General features: G+C 46.0%; 2 protein-coding genes across 2 annotated transcripts; both read right to left on the minus strand.

The window, feature by feature from the left end:
• Nucleotides 1-526: 526 nt before the first annotated feature.
• LOC144324985 (uncharacterized) lies at nt 527-10,151 on the minus strand. The gene is made up of 4 exons (XM_077916677.1): nt 9,806-10,151; nt 6,186-6,314; nt 2,977-3,096; nt 527-943 (listed from the first exon to the last, which is right to left on the minus strand). The coding sequence occupies exons 1-4, from the start codon at nt 9,908-9,910 to the stop codon at nt 797-799; spliced, it is 501 nt and encodes a 166-aa protein (XP_077772803.1). The 5' UTR covers nt 9,911-10,151; the 3' UTR covers nt 527-796.
• Nucleotides 10,152-11,061: 910 nt separating this feature from the next.
• On the minus strand, nt 11,062-19,903 carry LOC114607300 (uncharacterized). The gene is made up of 4 exons (XM_077916674.1): nt 19,070-19,903; nt 18,091-18,143; nt 12,224-12,260; nt 11,062-11,516 (listed from the first exon to the last, which is right to left on the minus strand). The coding sequence occupies exons 1-4, from the start codon at nt 19,397-19,399 to the stop codon at nt 11,301-11,303; spliced, it is 636 nt and encodes a 211-aa protein (XP_077772800.1). The 5' UTR covers nt 19,400-19,903; the 3' UTR covers nt 11,062-11,300.
• Between the last annotated feature and the right edge of the window lie 2,506 nt (nt 19,904-22,409).

A 22,409-nucleotide genomic window follows, 5' to 3' on the forward strand; every position in this document is an offset into this window, starting at 1 on the left:
TAATTTTACTGGTGTTAGCTGCCCTGAGCCCGGCTCTGGCCGGGGAGGGCGGGGTATAAATAAAATTTATTTATTTATTTTTATAGAGAACCGGCACGGTTCAACACTTTGAGCAGCAGTTTCTCAAATTTTTTCCTTTTTAAAAAATTTTTTAATTGACGTTTTCACAATACAGTAAAAGAAACAAACTTGTCTCCAAGAAATAAAGGAAAGGGAAAAAACTAAAGAAAAAAGGAACAGATTGGAAAAGGTTTACTGAATATATGGGTGAAAATTGTGTATGTTTCAAAAAACCGGCAGCATTGAGATAAATTCAGCAGGGTAGATACATAGTCGTAGTAATGGAATACTGGAAGGTTTAGCTTGTGTAAATTATGCAGGGGTTTATGGTATGTAAACTGAACTATGGAAAAGAAGAAGGGAAGTCATTGATTTAATACTGTTTAAATGAATATTCCAAAATGTAAAATAGAAAAAATAGGGGAAAAAATGATATATAAAAAAGAAAGAAAGAAGCAAAACAGAATTCACAGGTGGCAAATACTTTTTATTTTATTTTTATATGGATTCCAGAGAAGGAGAGCAACTTGAGAGCAAGCGGATCTCAGTTGCAGGATTCTCCAAGGCTTTTTCAAGGCTTCTCTTATTCTTATTCTGCAGAAAAGAATCCAGAGACGGTTAAGAAGGGGAGCAAATTGCCCACGAAAACAACGTTGCTCACGTAACATCCACAATTCCTTCATTGCCAGTGACAGATGATCTTCAGGTTGCTTGGAAATGTTGCATGTTCTTCTTTTTAACCTTTTCTTTTCATTTGCGGCAACCATTCACTGGCCTTTTTCTGTTCACCGTCCTCTGTAACGTTGTGATGGCTCAACGGCACCTCCAGAGAATCGGAGTCCCTGCTCTTCTGGCTGCTTCTGGGTTTCTTGCTGGAGTCGCTCTGTGCCAGGAGACAGGAAGGCATGAGAAAATTTATTTATTACTGACATATTTAGAACACTTTGTTCCCTGCTCTCCAGCCAGAAAGGCTCCCAGAGTGACTTATATGCAATCAAAACAACACAACCCTTACTTTCAGGCTCACAATCTGGAAAAAAAATACATGGCATGCAAGGGGAAAGGAACTTGGAGGGAAGAGGAAAATAAAAATAGCAACGCAGGCAGCAATTTCTTAACAGTTGTTCCTCATCTATCTATCTATCTATATCTATCTATCTATCTATCTATCATCTATCTATCTATCTATCTATCTATCTATCTATCATCTATCTATCTATCTATCTATCTATCTATCTATAACTATCTATCTATCTATCTATCTATCTATCTATCTATCTATCTATCTATATCTATCATCTATCTATCTATCTATCTATCTATCATCTAGCTAGCTAGCTAGCTATCTGTCTAGCTAGCTATCTAGCTATCTAGCTATCTAGCTATCTATTCATTAAAAAGGTTATACAAGATTCTGCAAAATACGGTGCTAACAAACAGGATCTGATGGCAATATGCATAATCCATATGCAATTATATACCCCTGTTAAACAAAAACAAACATAAAACAAAACCAAAATAAATAAACCACAGGCAAGGAAGGCGGTGACTGGAGCTATTTATGATTAAACAAGACAAGGTTACGAAACATGGACCCTATTATACCAAGGGAAAGTACTGAAGGTATTCAAATGCCCTAAATCACTTTATCAGCCATCTATGTGGTGCTTAAAGGTATATAATGAAGGAGCCAGAAGAACCTCCCTGGGGAGAGCATTCCCCAAACGGGGAGCCACTGCAGAGAAGGCCCTGTTCTCATGCTGCCACCCTCTGGACCTCTCATGGAAGAGGCACACGGAGGGCCTCAGAAGATGATCTCAGGATCTGGGTAGGTTCATACGGAAAGAGGCAGTCCTTGAGGTATTGAGGTCCTGAGCCGTTTAAGGCTTTATAGGTCAAAACCTGCACTTTGAATTGGGCCTGGAAATTAATTGGCAGCCAGCGCAGTCGGACCAGGATCGGTGCAAGATGCTCAAACCACCTCAGACCCTCCCAGTGTCCCTATTCTCCAGGGACACCCCTGATTTAGACAAGCCGTCCCGGTTTCTGATTTGATCCCGGAATGTCCCGCTTTTCCTTAGGACGTCCCTATTTTCATTGGAGAAATATTGGAGGGTTTGGAGTTATCCAACCCCCGAGCTGTCAGAAGGCAATCCTATATAGGGAAAGTTTTAAAAAAATGTTTAATGTTTTATTATTTATGTTGGAAGCCACCCAGGGTGGCTGGGGCAACCCAGTGAGATGTGGGGTATAAATAGTAATATTATAATTATGGAATGGGACGTCCCTATTTTCATCGCAGAAATGCTGGAGGGTGTGCCTCCTTGCCCAAGTCAGCAATCTAGCCGCCAAATTCTTCACCAGCTGAGGTTTCCAAACCATCTTCTGAGGCAGCCTTTCATATAATATGTTGCCGTAATCCAGGGCTGGATTGAGGTTTGATGAGGCCCTCAGCTCCTGAAAGTAATGGGGCCCTTTCTATGTCCACCTGTCCTTTGTCAGCAGCAAATTGTCTCTGTTTTTTGTGTTGGATAGATGCTATATGGTCATTTATGGACCTCATAGGTATCTCAAGCCATTTGCACATGTTGCCTTGCAACCAGTCCATGCAGAATGTAGACACCCTATATATAGATAGGAGCAAACCAGTGATATTTGAGGGAGCAGGCTAGCAGGCGGGGCCCAGGACTTACATCATAAGAGTCTGCACAACACACAAACACTGTTGCTGTATGTAGGTTTTATTTTATCTGCTTTTTAACTTATATTTTGGAAATATACATCCAGGTTGGGTTTTTTGGAGGGGGGGGGGCCAAGAGAGTGGGGCCCTGAGCTATAGCTTGTTTAGTTTATATGTAAATCCAGCACTGCCGTAATCTAACCTAGAGCTTAACGGAGCATAGACAACAGGATTACCTCTCTGCTTCCTGCGCGGCTGGGTAACAGAGTCCCGTCGCACCCCCAGCAAAGGTCCCTGTTTCTGCTCGCTCTTCTCTCGTGGCGGACCTTTTCTCCTCTCTCTTTTTCTGGAGCGCTCTGTGAGGGAGGAAAGGAGAGTGCAGAGTTGGAAAGACTGGGGGAGGAACGGGGGGGCAGGGGGAGCGTACCACCCCCAGCACCATTGGAGAGGGGGGTACCATCGTGGCCACCCGCATGGGACACGTGCCGAGCGCACTACACCACTACACCAGGCGCCACACCCCTGCAAGCGGCACGCCACGCCCCCAGGACACACGCCACGCCCCCAGGGCACATGCCACACCCCCACAGATGGCACACCACGCCCCCAGGATGCATGCCACGCCCCTACAGATGGCATGCCACGCCCTCAGGGCCCCTGACTTACATCATAGGATCCTACAGAACAACAAAAACACTATTGCTGGATGTAGGTTTTATTTTATTTGCTTTTATCTTATATTTTGGAAATGTACCTCTGTATTTTGAAATCCCAAAGGAGCTCCCGGTGCTTAAAACCCGAAATTAATTATTCCCCAAATTTTGGGAATTATAGGGACAGAACTACCAAAGCTGTATAGAAACTTATTCATGTGCCAGAGACGAATGGTTGATGAAGATGATGGATTACGAAGAAATGGCAAAATTGACGGGGGAAATCAGAAACCAGGAAGAGAAGAATTTTAAGAAGGTATGGGGGAAATTGACAATGTGCTTAAGAGAACACTGTAAGCAGCTAAAAACTTTGGCAGGGTTTGAGTAATGCTTGTAATGTACAAAAAAACTATGGTAAAAATAGATTATTTTTCTTTTTTTAAAAAAGAGAGAAAATAAGGTAAGCTGGGGGGGGAGAATGATAATTGTAACTGTCGAAGGATTCAGGGAATCTTAAATGATGATGGGGGTGTTTAATGTTTGAATTTCAATTTGTTATGTAAAATTTAATTTTAAAAATATTTTAATAAAAAAAATTAACTTATTCATGTATGCGACTACAGCTGCAAGACTGTTACTTGACCTAAAATGGAAAGAAGCCAAAGTTGCAGCAAAGGAAGAATGGATACAAAATCTTATGGAATATGCAAATATGGCGAAACTTACCAGAAGAATAAGAAATCAAGATAACAATATTTTTTTATAAAACAATGGAAACGGTTTGTTGAATATTTACAGATAAATTGCAAACAGATAAAAACATTGGCAGGATTATTGTAATAATCTGAAGTTTTATAAGCGTATATATTTAAAGATGAACGAATGAGCAAATTAAGTTAATTTGGATATGCAGAAGGTATTAAAACCGAATTTAAGGAACCGCAGAAAGAGGGGGAAGGAAGTTGAGTTTTGAAACGTCGAAATGATTGCAAAATGAGCGAAATGTATAAAATGAGTGAAATGTAGGAACTTGAAAAGTAGAAATAAACAAAAATATTGTCATCAAAAAATTAAAATAAAATAGTCCTGTATACTAACAGAGCACCTCCGCCCTTACAGGCCAGTGGTTATGGTTCTATGGCTCCATAGTTTGTGAAACTGAGCTGAGGGGCTTGTGTGGCTCAGCTGAGGAATTTACTAGCTACGGCAGGAGATGGGAGATTATCAGTCTGCAAAACTCGCAGTCTCCGTCCCTGTCTCTCTCCAGGAATCTTCCTTGGCTCCAACTTCAGAGGGAGACAAAACGTGTTTTGGAGCCTGTCCGATATGAAGGATTGCAAGTGGACTCCGGCCGCATTGTGGCCGCGATCCCTGGGCTCATCTGTTCCGTGCAGCAGAATGAGGAGTCCTTAGACTGCCTGGCCGTCCTGGATTACCAAGAGGACATTCCCTCCTGGAGCCACATTAAGCCCCGAGAGGACAGAGTGTCCCGGGGGGTCCAGGGGGGGCTGCCCCGTCTGAGCATCTTGGCACGGAGAGGGCAGGTGCCGCGCATGCAGAAGGCCACAGGCTTCTCGGTTTCGAGGAAAGCCTTTGGTTGTGTCGGTGGGGAGAAAAGGCGGGTGAGAGGCAAACGGGATAGAAGTTTGCAAAATTAGGCCTGGGAGAAGACATATAAAGACGGGAAAGGAATGTGGGAAATGACTGTTGTAAAAAAAATTGAAATTATGACATTGAGATGTCCAGGCTTTGTTGGACTTATTGAACAAAAGACTTTGTTCCAGTACTCAAGAGTGGATCCCAGGCCAAGACCGACTAGCCAGACCAGCCAGCTCCTACAGAAGGAAGAAACCTCCAATAAAGAAGACTGGCAAAATAAACTACAGAACTATGCAGGACAGATTAGTTAACTTGAAACCCAAGAAAGAAAGAGGACTTTTAATTTTTAAAAAGGGACACATGTTCAATGCATATTGTTTAAGCTTTGTGTATTGATTTTTCCAGTAGTATAACATTTAAAAGTCGTTTGTAATAAGATGAAGGTTTAAAAAAGAAATACCGAGAGTACAAGAATTTAAGGACGTGTGTGAACGAGTATTAAATAATGGAACCAAGAGAGGGAGGGGAGAGGTGTCAATCCAAATTACGATTCAAAAATTTGTTGGTGATGTTTTCATTGTTCTTTTTGGAAACTTAATAAAATGTTATCCCCCCCCCCCCCAAAAAAAGAAGTTTGCAAAGTTATGTGTTACCTAGAGGATGGAAGTGGGTACAGTCTCCTGGAACACTAGAACTTGGAATGAAGCTGAAGGCTGGAAGATTCGGCGCAGGTGAAAGAAAGTGCTTCTTTGCACCATGCGTAGTTAAGCTGTGGAACTCCCCGACACAGGAAGTAGTGATGGCCAAAAAGGCTTTAAAAGAGGACTGGAGGAGGAGAGGGCTATTGATGGCTACGAGCCACAGCTGGAGGAAGCAATGTTTCTGAATCCCAGCAGCCCCAGGAGGGAAAAGTGCTCTCCTGCTCAGATCCTGCGTGAGGGTTTCTCATAAGGGGAACATGGTTGGCCAGTGTGAGAACAGGATGTGGGGCTAGATGAGCCCCCTTTGGCCTGATCCAGGTGGGTCTTGATATGTTCTCGTGCCAACCACCAACATCCCCAGGTAGGGCTCAGAGAGACCCAAACCCCGGAGACCAATTGCTGCCAGTCAATAGACAATACTGGGCACCATGGACCACCGCTCTGACTCAGGGTGAGACATCTTTGACGTCACACAACAGCCCAGACACTCACCAAGTTCGTCATGAGGCCTCTGCTGAGGGCGGAGAGGCTGCCGGTTCGGTAAGCGGTCATTCTGCTTCTCTGGCGCTGGGTTGTCCTGGGAATTCGCAGCACCTCCAGGTCCCTCTTCCCGGGGTCGTCCTGCAAGGTCAGCAGCAAATGGCAGTGATGTTGGACAGTCTCTGATTAGGATTTCAGCATCAGTGGGTCTGGAGGGCCTGAGAATCTAAGGAAAACCTGGCTGCTGGGTCAGGGTCCCAATCCTGTTCTTGCACCCTGTTCTCTCAGCGGGCAGCCCAATGTCTTGGGGGAAAGCTTCCCCACTCAGTGCTGGATTTAAAGGTAAAGGTAAAGGGACCCCTGACCATTAGGTCCAGTCGCGGACGACTCCGGGGTTGCAGCGCTCATCTCGCTTTATTGGCCGAGGGAGCCGGTGTACAGCTTCCGGGTCATATGGCCAGCAGGACTAAGCCGCCTCTGGCGAACCAGAGCAGCGCACGGAAACGCCGTTTACCTTCCCGCCAGAGTGGTACCTATTGATCTACTTGCACTTTGACATGCTTTCGAACTGCTAGGTTGGCAGGAGCAGGGACTGCTCACCCCGTCATGGGGATTTGAACCGCCAACCTTCTGATCGGCAAGTCCTAGGCTCTGTGGTTTAACCCACAGCGCCACCTGCGCTGGATTTACATATAAGCTAAACAAGCTATACCTTAGGGCCAGGGCCGTCTTACCCATAGGCGCTAGGGTTGCGGGACACCTGGGCTCCAGGCTCTCAGGGGCTACCTTTGAAGGTGACCCGGAAACTGCAACTAATCCAGAATGCGGCAGCTAGACTGGGGACTGGGAGCGGCCGCCAAGACCACATAACACCAGTCCTGAAAGACCAACATTGGCTCCTGAGTTTCTGAGCACAATTCAAAGTTTTGGTGCTGACCTTGAAAGCCCCAAACGGCCTCGGTCCAGTATACCTGAAGGAGCATCTCCACCCCCACCGTTCTACCCTGACACTGAGGTCCAGCTCTGAGGGCCTTCTGGTGGTTCCCCCGCTGCAAGAAGCCAAGTTACAGGAAACCAGGCAGAGAGCCTTCTCGGTGGTGGCGCCCGCCCTGTGGAACACCCTCCCATCACATGTCAAGGAAGTAAACAACTATCCGACTTTTAGAAGACATCTGAAGGCAGCCCTGTTTAGGGAAGTTTAAAATGTGTGACATTTTAATGTATTTTTAATCTTTGTTGGAAGCTGCCCAGAGTGGCTGGGGAAACTCAGCCAGATGGGCGGGGTACAAATAATAAATTGTTGTTGTTGTTGGAACTGTCAGAATAGATTTATAGGATACCAAGGGGGGAAAGCGCAGAGAGGCTCCGCTGTGCAGGTGTAAATCCTTGCACGCATGGGAAGGAGCTGGTTGGCTACATCCCTCCATGTTGAAGGTGCCAGCAGAGTCCTCTGCAAAGTCCCACTAAACCTGTGTGTGCCAACTTTGTGAAGAGCTCGGAAGATGGCAAGCGTATTTCTTGTTGCCCTAACAAATATATCAACCAGGGCCGGATTTAGGTTTGATGCGGCCCTCAGCTCCTGAAGGTAATGGGGCCCTTTCTATGCCCAGCTGTCCTTTGTCAACCACAAATTGTCGTTGTTTTTTGTGTTGAATATATGCTATATGGTAATTTATGGACCTCATAGGCCTTTGGTTTGGACTCAGTCTGATTCTTATGTTTCCCTCCCCTTATGGCTTTGACTTTTAAAATGAGGCTGCATTTTAAATTGGTTTTTTTCCTTTTCCTTTTCTTTTTCTTATTATGTTTTTACTGAAATTTTATTGGTGTTAGCCCGGCTGTGGCTGGGGAGGGTGGGGTATAAATAAAATTTATTGTTACTATTATTAAAGCCATTTGCACATGCAGAATGCAGGCACCCTACATATAGAAAGGAGCAAACCAGTGATATTTTAGGGAGCAGGCTAATTGTTGAACTGAAATACAATTAAGTAGTAGTATATTAATAGTGAAATAATTATTAAGCTCTAACTTAAAAAGATTTTTATTCATAACAAACTTAATAATGCAAACACATTGGCATTTGGCAAGAAGAAAAGTTCCTTTAGAAACACCATTTACAAAGACTCATCATCTTGTCTCTAGAAATTTGCTATAACATGAAATAATAATAGTAAACCAGGGATATTTGAGGGAGCAGGCTAGCAGGCGGGGCCCATGACTTACACCATAGGAGCCTACACAACACACAAACACTTTTGCCGTATGTAGGTTTTATTTTATTTGCTTTTTATCTTATATTTTGGAAATGTACATCCAGTTTTTTCTTCCTTTAAATTTCTTGGGGGCCCTCAAGAGAGTGGGGCCCTAAGCTATAGCTTGTTTAGCTGATACGTAAATCCGGCACTGGTACCAACCCGATATGGATCTCAGAGAACCAAAATCAGGTGCTTTCCAGTGTACACCAAACGCAAGATCTTGCCTTATGCTGAATTGGATCACTAGGGCATCTAACTCAGTCGTGTCTGGGGGTCTACACTGAGCAGCAGTGACTCCCGAGGGTTTCAGACAGACAGGAGACGTCAAGGTCTGATCCGGACCCCTTCTGCATGCAAAGGAGGTGCTCTGGCATTGAGTCACAGCTGCCTCATGCATTCCACGTCCCTTCCAGTTCTGAAATCTCCACTTCAAATTGTAGCTCCTTAACAGCTGAGGATTAGGATAAATGTTGAAGATACTCCCCCCCCACCCCACCCCCCCACACATTACATATTACCTCTAAAAATACTACAGTATGTCAGACGGCCTCGTAATACCTAACGATCCCAAACATCTCATACCCTCCAACACTTTTCTGATGATAAATAGGGCTTTCCTGTACACGGGGACGCTCGGGTTGTGAACGTGATCCGTGCAGGAAGCATGTTCGCAACCCGCAGCGTTTGCAACCTGCAGCGCTGCATCTGTGAACGCATGGGTTGTGATTAGGTGCTTCTGCGCATGCGCATAGCACGATTTAGTGGTCCTGCGCATGCGCGAGCGCCGAAACCCGGAAGTAACCTGTTCTGGTACTTCCAAGTTCAGCGTGGTGTGCAACCCGAAATCGCACAACCCGAAGTGTCTATAATCTGAGGTATGACTGTAATAATAATAATAATAATAATAATATATTTGTACCCCACTCATCTGACTAGGTTGCCCCAGCCACTCTGGGCTGCTTCCAACATATATAAAAACATAATAAAACCTTAAAAGGCTTTCTTATACAGGGCTGCTTTCAGGTGTCTTCTAAAGGTTATATAATTACGTATATCCTTGGCTCAGGGGTCACATAACTCCATACCCACTAACATTTCACTGATGAAAATAGGAATGCCCTCAGGAATAGCGGGACATTCCTGGATCATATAAAAAAACAGGGACAACTTTTCTAAATCCAGTCTTGTCCCTGGGAAATAGGGACACTTGGAGGGTCTAACATCCCCCTGCCCCATATCAAACCAGAAACTTCACAAGCGCGGTTCAACTCCAAGAACTGGAACCAGCATTCTTCATAAGCTCTGAGACGGGGAAAGAGGTCTGTGGAACCACCAGAGACATGAAAAAACCCTTTCACCCCACAGAGTACCAACCTCTGCCTCTGGAAGAGCATTGGGGCCCTCTGCTCCATATCCCCCGTCGGAAAAAGCCACAAGAGCGAGGGTGGCAGCTAAGCTCCAGGACAGCCAGGGCCCCATCTCCGAGGGTCCTGCGAAGAGGGTCCCTGCGGGATGCTTGCCCCGACTCCTCTTGCTGCTTTATGTCCCCCGTCCCGCCGTAGCAGTCAGGAGAGGTTGAGTCACGGAGGCGGCGCCAGTTGTTAAACATTAGTAAATCCAGCAGAGAGAAATCCCGATTGCTGCTCCGCTGGGGTTTTTCCACTTGACCCCACACCTGGGCCAGGTGATGGGGCAGGAAAACATGGGAGCAGGGGGGTGAGTAGGGAGCTGAGAGGCTTAGAGGCGGTGGGCTCGCCTTGATTTTAGGAACCAAACGACCCCTGTGTTGCAAAGAGAACGTCAGCAATGTCTAGGCAACGCGATGACCATGTACATGCACAATATGTGCAGTGACTACATTATCACATGTTAAGTTAAGTTGGAGTTCTTGTTATTAAATATACCAAGAAAAAAGCACACCAGGAACTCAGGCCAACTCTTATCTCTAATTCTGTAACGAATTATTGTGTTATACATATCTTTATGAGTTTGTAATCTCTATTTGAGTTTGTAATCCTTATCTCTATGTGAGACAAGAAGCTACATTTAGAACAGGATACGGAACAACTGATTGGTTCAAAATTGGGAAAGGAGTACAACAAGGCTGTATATTGTCTCCTTGTTTATTTAACTTATATGCAGAATTCATCATGCGAAAGGCTGGGCTGGATGAATCCCAAGCTGGAATTAAGATTGCCGGAAGAAATATCAACAACCTCAGATATGCAGATGACACAACCTTGATGGCAGAAAGTGAGGAGGAATTAAAGAACCTTTTAAAGAGGGTGAAAGAGGAGAGCGCAAAATATGGTCTGAAGCTCAACATCAAAAAAATGAAGATCATGGCCACTGGTCCCATCACCTCCTGGCAAACAGAAGGGGAAGAAATGGAGGCAGTGAGAGATTTTACTTTCTTGGGAATGGATTAATCTGTTTTGCATTCCTTTCTATGGGAAAGCGAACTTTGGTTTTGGAACGCTTTGGTTTTGGAACGGACTTCTGGAACGGATTAAGTTTGTGAACCAAGATACCATTGTATGCTGTAAATCCCCTCACCTCGACATGTTCCCAAATTCCAGAATCCTTCCCCCCCAAGCTGCTATTCTATTTTTTAAAAAGAAATAAAAATATTGAAATTATTGATTATTTATTGCATGTTTTGTTAATTAATTAATCGACTTCTTACATGTCAAAATGTCTTCCAAGCGGCTTACAAGGTTACAATCGGTGATAACACATAATTTGAAAGGCACACTAAAATACTTCCAGCAACATGTTTAGCTGCGATTCCTGTATGGCAGGGGTTGGACTAGATGACCCTTGGCGTCCCCTCCAGGTCTGGTCTTCAGCGTCTGGCGAGGGTGGGGTCTCAGGCTTTGGGAGGCAGAGTATCTTCCTCGCTGGAATCTCCCTCGGACTCCGAGTGGCTCCCGATCCAAGTCTCGTTTTTGCTCCCCTGGGCAGGCGGGGCCACAATCATCAGCCCCGAGTAGCAGCCCCGGCAGACGGCCCGGGCACCCGAGCGCTGCTTCCCCCTGGCAGCCCCCCTGGCGGACCTCTTCGCCCTGAGCTTGAACAACAGCTCCTGCAGGGAAAGGGGGATGAAGGAGGTAGGAGACACCCCAACAAACCTCACCCCCCCCTGCCTGCACCCACCAAACCCCTTTGATCAGCGGAAACAACTCCAGGTTTCACTTCACACCTGTTCCACACCTGAAAGCAGCACGGAGCCTGCGGAACTCCCTGCCTCTTGATGCCAACCAAGCACCTTCGCCGTGCTCTTTTCGGCACCTGCTTAAAACATTCTTTTTTGGACAAGCCTGTCCAGATGCTTAGAAGGTCAGTGTTTCTTTCAGGCCTTCTTTTAGTATTTAACTTTCCGCATGTTTTCAACTCCCATCGTGGATTTGTTATCTTTATCTTTTGTAAACTACCAGCTATCTTTTGGAAGCTACCAGCATGAGTCTGACCAAACTGCGGGAGGCAGTGGAAGACAGGAGGGCCTGACGTGCTCTGGTCCAGGGGGTCAGGAAGAGGTGGACATGACTCAACAACAACAGGAAGTGTGCCACAAACAGAGGGCAGGATGCGTCCTTACTCTCTCCTGCAGCCTCTGGAAGGCTCAGATTTGCCATAACCTCAACCTGGAATAATCCCTCCTTGCCTTCAGTCCCACAAGGACTCCTATTTCACCCGTCAATGAGAGCCTTGCCAAGCTGGGCAAACATCTCTTAGGCTGGACTCTTGACAAGACAGGGATTCCTCCTCCCGCCACCCCAGGGCCAGACGTACCTGCAGGCTTGGCTCCAGTGTTGGCAAGGTGGGCTTCTGAATCTGAAAGCGAGCTGGGTCGTATAAAAGCGGCTCTTCTGTCTCTGCAGGGCGCTGCAATTCAGGATGGTATAATGCTTAGGCCAGGTGGAGGGGTGGAAGGAAGAGAGCATTTCCTGAGAGAGGATCTTCCCCCCCCCCCAGCTGCCCATCTTCTGTCCTTGGAGTGGCAAACCAGCTGTGGGTTAAGACGCAAAACCAGAGGCAGGTGCTTCCTCTTTGCCAAGGAGCAGCTGGCTGTGCAGAGCACTGATTGGCTAGCTTGAGTGGCACTCACACAGCCATTCCCTGCCCACAGGGGATATTTTCCAAAGCCCCCTTTAAAACCCTGAATAATTGGCATTTGAGAAAGAGGTATGAGCACTGCAAAAGAGCATCTGCCCAGACTGGAATCTTTCCCCCCATTACAGTGGTCCCTTGGTTCTCAAACGCCTTGGTACTCAAAAAACTTGGAACCCAAACACTGCAAACCCAGAAGCAAGTGTTTCGGTTTGCAAACGTTTTTCGGAAGCCAAACATTCTTCATTTTGAGTGTTACACTGAGGTCTGTCTGTTTTTCCTATCTGTTCTGTGTTTTTGTGCCCTTTTCTTTTCATTTTTGTGACTGTGTGGAACCCAGTTCAGCTACTGATTAATTGTGTGACTGCAGTACATTGTTTATTGCTTTCCTTTTATGGATCAATGGTCTCGTTAGATTGTAAAATTCTTGTTAAATTGCTATTTTAGGGGAGGATTTTTAAAGTCTGGAACGGATTAATCGGCTTTGCATTGCTTTCAATGGGAAAATGCGCCTTGCTTTTGGAACGCTTTGGTTTTGGAACAGACTTCCAGAACGGGTTAAGTTTGAGAACCAAGGTACCGCTGTATTTCTATGACTCTTCCTTCATTTACCTTTTCAAATCCACTGGCTGCCAGTCCGTCTCTGTGTCCACAGAGGAGCAGCTCAGAGACCAGCTCTGCACCTCTCCTCCTCTCTGTGGAAAACTTTCGTGCTTACCTGATTAATAGCTGTGTAGCAACCTGGGCGGTAGCACAGCCAATGTCTCCGCTCCTGTTCACGGAGGAAAAAGAGCATCAAAGTGCTGCCCCTGTTCCCAGCCAGCCCATGGCTCTTGCAGGAACAGGCAGAGAGAAATCTCCGCCCTGGGGCCAAAACAGAGTCAGGGACGGGGCAATGTTTCCAGGCCACCTCCTTGGGCTGCCGGATTGTGAAGCTGACCCAGTGGATATCAAGGGGGCTTTTCTGGCAAGGGAGTGAGGGGTCTCCGGACAAGGTAGGGGGCTCCCTCTGCCCACCTTCCAGCCCCCACAGCTCCAGACATACCTGGTGACTTGGCAAGATGTCCTCCACCGATCGGACGTTTCTCTTGGAAGCCTCCTGCAGAAGGAGTGAAATGGGGAATGCCGGACAGTCGCACAAGAGGGCATTGCCGTTCAACCTTGTATAATACTGAGACCAAGCTCGGTTGTGGGAGAAAAGAAAGCTTTTCCCAAGAGGCTCCATCTCCTCTCCTTTCAGGGATGGCCCTGCTGTGGATTCACAATCTCTGGAGACACAAACCCAGAAGCCACCGGCTCCCCCTGTGTCAAGGAGAATCTGGCAGCGCTGAGTGCTGATTGGCTTGCCTTGGTTGCCGTCAGACAAAGCTGTGCAGCAACCGAGGCTAGGATTTAGTGTAGGGGGCAGGCGCACCAACTTGCCCCCACATTTGAAAGCAGCACGGAGCCTGCGGAACTCCCTGCCTCTTGATGCCAACCAAGCACCTTCGCCGTGCTCTTTTTGGCACCTGCTTAAAACATTCTTGCTTCGACAAGCCTGTCCGGATGCTTAGAAAGTCAGTGTTTCTTTCAGGCCTTCTTTTAGTATTTAACTTTCCGCAGGTTTTCAACTCCCATCGTGGATTTGTTATTTTTATCTTTTGTAAACTGCTTTTTAATGTTTTTTTTAAAAAACAAGCAATATATAATTTCTACGAAAGAAACAAACCCAGTGCGGAATCTGCTGAGATGATGAGCGTGATGGGAAATAATAAAAGCCGGAGCTCAATAGTTTCATATGATTTATTAAACCATGGGGAGTGGGGTTACTTGGGGGGGAGCACTAAGGGGGTGGCACTGGGGCACAGGAGGTGTAAATGACAATTGGGCTTTCGAGGAGGATGGAAGAGGTATCTTTCATCATATGTGGTGGAACTGTAATGTAATCAAAAAATTCTGGGGAATGATATATAACGAAATGAAAAAATGTTGAAATTAACCTTTGTTAAAAAACCAGAAGTTTTTTTATTGGGAATTATAGGTACCGAGATCCCAAAAGATCAGAAGACACTGTTCATGTATACTACAGCAGTCGCTCGGACGTTGCTTGTCCAGAGATGGAAGGAAGAGACAGCCCTGACCAGAGAAGAATGGCAAATCAAGTTGATGGACGATGCCAAAAATGGCAAAATTAACTGCAAAGCTCAGGGACCAAGATGACAAGAAATCTTAAAAAGAATAGGAAATGCTTATAATGTATAGTGGTGCCTTGGGTTAAGTACTTAATTCGTTCCGGAGGTCTGTTCTTAACCTGAAACTGTTCTTAACCTGAAGCACCACTTTAGCTAATGGGGCCTCCCGCTGACGCCACACAATTTCTGTTCTCATCCTGAAGCAAAGTTCTTAACCTGAGGTACTATTTCTGGGTTAGCGGAGTCTGTAACCTGAAGCGTATGTAACCCGAAGTACCACTGTATATACAAAATTATTGCAAACAGGTTGAAACATTAGCAGGATTCTAAATACACTTGTAATGTATCAGAAAGTATAGATAACTTAGGAAGATGAGAAACTGGAGAAGTATTCTTCTTCTTCTTTGGCCATCCCTCGTAGCCGAGTAAGATTGTCTTCCATAAACACGGTTTTAACAGTGAGTCCGTAAGTGACTTTGGAGGCCAATTCTGGACCCACACGTCCTTCAACAGTGGGAACATTGGTTTCTGGAGAACTATTGATACGAAGTTGAAAACAGAATTAAAAGGACCCAAGAATGAGATGGGGGAAAGTGAGGAGATTCAGAGAAATCTCAACATGTGGAATGTGTATGCTCTTTTGATGTAAATTTATCTCTCTCGCTCTCTCTTTCATTCTCTTTTTTCCTTTATTTTTGAAAATCTGATTAAAAAATTATAACAAAAATAAAATTAAGGAGGGTGGAGGAGAGGCCTGTTGACAGCCACTATCCACAAGGGCCACGCTTTGCCTCCATAGTCAGAGGCAGAGATGCTTCTGAAATACCTGTGCCCAGGAAGTGTGCTCCATGATCACTGCAGATGGTGACAGCAGTCAGGAAATTAAAAGACGCCTGCTTTTGGGGAGAAAAGCGATGGCAAACCTAGACAGCATCGTAAAAAGCAGAGACATCACCTTGCCAACAAAGGTCCGTATAGTGAAAGCTCTGGTTTTCCCAGTAGTGATGTATGGAAGTGAGAGCTGGACCATCAAGAAGGCTGATCGCCGAAGAATTGATGCTTTTGAATTCTGGTGTTGGAGGAGACTCTTGAGAGTCCCATGGACTGCAAGAAGATCAAACGCATCCATTCTTAAGGAAATCAGACCTGAGTGCTCACTGGAAGGACAGGTCGTGAAGTTGAGGCTCCAATACTTTGGCCACCTCATGAGAAGAGAAGACTCCCTGGAAAAGACCCTGATGTTGGGAAAGATGGAGGGCACAAGGAGAAGGGGACGACAGAGGATGAGATGGTGGGACAGTGTTCTCGAAGCTACGAACATGAGTTTGACCAAATTGCGGAAGGCAGTGGAAGACAGGAGTGCCAGGCGTGCTCTGGTCCAGGGGGTCACGAAGAGGCGGACACGACTAAACGACTCAACAACAACAGGAAGTGTGCCACTAACAGAGGGCAGGATGAGTCCTTACTCTCTCCTGCAGCCTCTGGAAGGCTCAGATTTGCCCTCACCTCAGCCTGGAATAATCCCTCCTTGCCTTCAGTCCCACAAGGACTCCTATTTCACCCGTCAATGACAGCCTTGCCAAGCTGGGCAAACATCTCTTAGGCTGGACTCTTGACAAGACAGGGATTCCTCCTCCCGCCACCCCAGGGCCAGACATACCTGCAGGCTTGGATCCAGTGCTTGCAAGCTGGGCATAAGAATCTGAAAGCGAGCTGGGTCGTATAAAAGCGGCTCTTCTGTCTCTGCAGGGCGCTGCAATTCAGGATGGTATAATGCTTAGGCCAGGTGGAGGGGTGGAGGGAAGAGAGCATTTCCTGAGAGAGGACCCCCCCCCCAGCTGTCCATCTTCTGTCCTTGGAGTGGCAAACCAGCTGTGGGTTAATACGCAAAGCCAGAAGCAGGTGCTTCCTCATTTGCCAAGGAGCAGCTGGCTGTGCAAAGCGCACCAACTTGCCCCCACATTTGAAAGCAGCACGGAGCCTGCGGAACTCCCTGCCTCTTGATGCCAACCAAGCACCTTCGCCTTGCTCTTTTCGGCACCTGCTTAAAACATTCTTTTTTGGACAAGACTGGGCAGATGCTTAGAAAGTCAGTGTTTGATTCAGCCTGTTTTAGTATTTAACTTTCCGCAGGTTTTCAACTCCCATCGTGGATTTGTTGATTAATTTATTGTTTCATCTCTTGCAAACTGCTTTTAAAAAGAGGTTAATCAAGCAATATGTTATTCTTACGAAACAAACAAACAACCCGCTGTGGAATCTGTTGAGACGATGAGCATGATGGGACCTAATAAAAGCCTACAATGGAGCTCAATTGTTTCATGTGATTTATTAAATCATGGGGAATGGGATTACTTGGGGGGGGGGAGCACTAAGGAGTGGCACTGGGGCGCAGGAGGTGTAAATGACCATTGGGTATTAAAAGACGGTGGAGGAGAGGCCTGTCGACGGCCACTAGCCACAAGGGCCACGCTTTGCCTCCGTAGTCAGAGGCAGAGATGCTTCTGAAATACCCAAGAAGTGTGCTCCATGATCACTGCAGATGGTGGCAGCAGTGAGGAAATTAAAAGACGCCTGCTTCTTGGGAGAAAAGCGATGGCAAACCTAGACAGCATTGTAAAAAGCAGAGACATCACCTTGCCAACAAAGGTCCGTATAGTGAAAGCTCTGGTTTTCCCAGTAGTGATGTATGGAAGTGAGAGCTGGACCATCAAGAAGGCTGATCGCCGAAGAATGGATGCTTTTGAATTCTGGTGCTGGAGGAGACTCTTGAGAGTCCCATGGACTGCAAGAAGATCAAACGCATCCATTCTTAAGGAAATCAGCCCTGAGTGCTCATTGGAAGGACAGATCCTGAAGCTGAGGCTCCAAGACTTTCACTACCTCATGAGAAGAGAAGACTCCCTGGAAAAGACCCTGATGTTGGGAAAGATGGAGGGCACAAAGAGAAGGGGACGACAGAGGACGAGATGGTTGGACAGTGTTCTCGAAGCTACCAGCATGAGTTTGACCAAACTGCGGGAGGCAGTGGAAGACAGGAGGGCCTGGCGTGCTCTGGTCCAGGGGGTCACAAAGAGGCGGACACGACTCAACGACTCAACAACAACAGGAAGTGTGCCACAAACAGAGGGCAGGATGAGTCCTTCCTCTCTCCTGCAGCCTCTGGAAGGCTCAGATTTGCCATCACCTCCGCCTGGAATAATCCCTCCTTGCCTTCATTCCCACAAGGACTCCTATTTCACCCGTCAATGAGAGCCTTGCCAAGCTGGGCAAACATCTCTTAGGCTGGACTCCCGACAAGACAGGGATTCCTTCTCCCACCAGCCCAGGGCCAGACATACCTGCAGGCTTGGCTCCGGTTCTTGCAAGCTGGGCATATGAATCTGAAAGCGAGCTGGGTCGTATAAAAGCGGCTCTTTTTCCGCAGGGACCTGCAATTCAGGATGGTATAATGCTTAGGCCAGGTGGAGGGGTGGGGGGAAGAGAGCATTTCCTGAGAGAGGACCCCCCCCAGCTGTCCATCTTCTGTCCTTGGAGTGGCAAACCAGCTGTGGGTTAAGACGCAAGGCTAGACGCCGGTGCTTCCTCTTTGCCAAGGAGCAGCTGGCTGTGCAGAGCGCTGATTGGCTAGCTTGGCTGGCAGTCACATAGCCATTCCCTGCCCACAGGGGATATTTTCCTTAAAACCCTGAAGAATTGGCATTTGAGAAAGAGGTATGAGCACTGCAAAAGAGCATCTGCCCAGACTGGAATCTTTCCCCCCATTACAGTGGTCCCTTGGTTCTCAAACGCCTTGGTACTCAAAAAACTTGGAACCCAAACACTGCAAATCCAGAAGCAAGTGTTTCAGTTTGCAAACGTTGTTCGGAAGCCAAACATTCTTCATTTTGAGTGTTACACTGAGGTCTGTCTGTTTTTCCTATCTGTTCTGTGTTTTTGTGCCTTTTTCTTTTCATTTTTGTGATTGTGTGGAACCCAGTTCAGCTACTGATTAATTGTGTGACTGCAGTACATTGTTTATTGCTTACATTTTATGGATCAATGGTCTCGTTAGATTGTAAAATTCTTGTTAAATTGCTATTTTAGGGGAGGATTTTTAAAGTCTGGAACGGATTAATCGGCTTTGCATTGCTTTCAATGGGAAAATGTGCCTTGCTTTTGGAACGCTTTGGTTTTGGAACGGACTTCCAGAACGGGTTAAGTTTGAGAACCAAGGTACCACTGTATCTCTATGACTCTACCTTCATTTACCTTTTCAAATCCACTAGCTGCCAGTCCGTCTCTGTGTCTACAGAGGAGCAGCTCAGAGACCAGCTCCGTACCTCTCCTCCTCTCTGTGGAAAACTTTTGTGCTTACCTGACTAACAGCTGTGTAGCAACCTGGGCAGTACCACGGCCATTGTTGTCTCCGAGCCTGTTCACGGAGAAAAAAGAGCATCAAAGTGCTGCCCCTGTTCCCAGCCAGCCCATGGCTCTTGCAGGAACAGGCAGAGAGAAATCTCCGCCCTGGGGCCAAAACAGAGTCAGGGACGGGGCAATGTTTCCAGGCCACCTCCTTGGGCTGCCGGATTGTGAAGCTGACCCAGTGAATATCAAGGGGGCTTTTTCTGGCAAGAGTCTCTGGACAAGGCAGGGGGGCTCCCTCTGCCCACTTTCCAGCCCCCACAGCCCAGACATACCTGGGCATCTTGATCCCTGCCTAGCAAGGTGTCCTCCACCGATCGGACGTTTCTCTTGGAAGTCTCCTGCAGAAGGAGTGAAATGGGGAATGCCGGACAGTCGCACAACAGGGCATTGCAGTTCAACCTTGTCTAATACTGAGACCAAGCTCGGTTGTGGGAGAAAAGAAAGCTTTTCCCAAGAGGCTCCACCAGTCCTCCATCTCCTCTCCTTTCAGGGATGGCCCTCCTGTGGGTTCACAATCTCTGGAGACACAAACCCAGAAGCCACCGGCTCCCCCTGTGTCAAGGAGAATCTGGCAGCGTTGAGTGCCGATTGGCTAGCCTTGGTTGCCGTCAGACAAAGCTGTGCAGCAACCGAGGCTAGGATTTAGTGTAGGGGGCAGGCGCACCAACTTGCCCCCACATTTGAAAGCAGCACGGAGCCTGCGGAACTCCCTGCCTCTTGATGCCAACCAAGCACCTTCGCCTTGCTCTTTTCGGCACCTGCTTAAAACATTCTTTTTTGGACAAGACTGGGCAGATGCTTAGAAAGTCAGTGTTTGATTCAGCCTGTTTTAGTATTTAACTTTCCGCAGGTTTTCAACTCCCATCGTGGATTTGTTGATTAATTTATTGTTTCATCTCTTGCAAACTGCTTTTAAAAAGAGGATAATCAACCAATATATACGGTAATTTTTACGAAACAAACAAACAACACGCTGTGGAATCTGTTGAGACGATGAGCATGATGGGACCTCATAAAAGCCTACAATGGAGCTCAATTGTTTCATATGATTTATTAAATCATGGGGAATGGGATTACTTGGGGGGGAAGCACTAAGGGGGTGGCACTGGGGCGCAGGAGGTGAAAATGACCGTTGGGTATTAAAAGAGGGTGGAAGAGAGGCCTGTCGACGGCCTGTGTCTTTTGGTTAGAACTAAGAGAAGAAGGAACGTCTGACTGCTAAATCGGGCCAGGGACCCATTGGGCCCAGTATCCTCTTCTCACAGCGACCAGGTGCTTATGAGAACCCCACAATCAGGATTCGACCACAAGATCCCTCTCCTGCTCCACCCCTTGCAATGCAGGAATAAAGCGTTTTTTGTCAAATTCACTTCGCATATTTTGTATTCTCTCTCTCTCTTTTTTAATTGACTTAAGAAAATTATACTGACAGCGAAACGAAGAAGTCCAAGTTAACATTGCCTTCTACCAATAAGAAATAATAATAACTATTAGAATAATGAAAATACTAAAAATACATTTACTTCCCCTTTTGAGCTTCTCTTCTGGTTACAATATATTACTATTTCATAAAAATCTACTATATATCCTTCACTGTCCCATATATTATTTTTCGCTCTATAAGACGCACCAGACCACAAGACGCACCTAGTTTTTGGAGGAGGAAAACAAGAAGAAAAAAAATTCTGAATCTCAGAAGGCAGAACAACAAGAGGGATCGCTGCACAGCGAAAGCAGCAACCCCTCTCGCTGTTCTGGCTTCTGGGATAGCTGCGCAGCCTGCATTCACTCCATAAGACGCACACACATTTCCCCTTACTTTTTAGGAGGGAAAAAGTGAGTCTTATAGAGCAAAAAATATGGTATTTTATATCCCAAATTCAACCCAACCCTCCCCTCCTCCCCACTGCTTCCCTTCACCTGTGTGAGATCTTCCCAACATAATATTTTTTTCTAGTTGCTTTAATAAAATAACATGAAAACTAATAAATTATAATTACTTCTTTTGTCCTTACACGCTTAACAATTGCCTATGAAGAGTTCTGTTTTAAAACCCTATTTCGTCATGTATTCACCTATGCATTCCCATGCTGTATAGAATTTTTGATTGGAGCAGCCCCTGATGGATGCTGTCATTTTTGCCATTATGTATTCTCATAGGTGTCTAAGATGAAATATTATCTGGAAGCAGCACCACGGACAGAATAAATGCCACACGCAGGAAGAGCAAGGATGTAGTTTGGGTGCCTCACTTGCAGTTTTATAAATCATTTAATGTGTCAGTACCAAGGGAAGTTGTTAATATTGCAGTTGTTGCATAAGGGATTATTATTATGACTGGAATATAATTGAAATTAATCAGATTTTGGAACGCAGAAATAAAGAAAATCATCACACCATCAATTTTAGCATGTGGGGAGGAACCTCATCTAAATTATATACGTAATTTGGTTGAACGATTGGTGTTACTAATTGTATTATAAATTGGAATTGTTATAATGAGGCTATTATTGGATCGTGGTTGAAAACTAATAAAAATTATTATGAAGAAGATGGAATATTATCTTGCCTGTGGTCTTTTCTAGGTACTTGTAAAGCCATCCAAGTTGATGGCCATGGCTGCCTGTTGTGGCAAGGAGTTCCGTAGTTTAACTATCTGCTGCATGAAGAAGAATGTCCTTTAGTCCTTTCTGAATCTTCCAACCTTCCTTTCGGTGCCTATGGGTTCTAGTCTTTTGAGAGAGGGAGGGAGAAGTTTTCCCCATGGTTTTACAAACTTCTCTCATGTCGCCTCTTCCTCTCCTTATCTCTAAACTAAAAAGAGAGGAAGGGAAACTTTTCTCCGTCCGCTTTCTGTTCTCTGAGCACATACATTTAAAATACGATAAGAGGAATAAGAGCGTTGCAAAAAATAAGCTCACCTGCCCAGTGCCAGCAGCTGCAAAGGCGAAGAGAGAGGCCAGGGCCAGCCAAAACGTCTTCATGGTTGCCAGTTTGACTCTGTTTTGAGAGCCTAAAGCTGTAGAGACGTGGACATGAGGAGTCCAGAAATGTCCCTCCCTCATTCTCTGGCCCTGGACCTTGACTCTTCATTTCCAGTAAATTTGAGGGGGGTTGGCCAAGCGGGAAATCTCTGCCATGAGGACCTGTTAGCAAAAACAACTTGCCCCCACCTGTTGAGCTCCATCTTTCTTTCTTTCTTTCTTTCTTTCTTTCTTTCTTTCTTTCTTTCTTTCCTTCCTTCCTTCCTTCCTTCCTTCCTTCCTTCCTTCCTTCCTTCTTTCTTAAAA

This window comes from Podarcis muralis, chromosome 12, assembly GCF_964188315.1.
Source record: "Podarcis muralis chromosome 12, rPodMur119.hap1.1, whole genome shotgun sequence".
Classification (NCBI taxonomy): Eukaryota; Metazoa; Chordata; class Lepidosauria; order Squamata; family Lacertidae; genus Podarcis; species Podarcis muralis.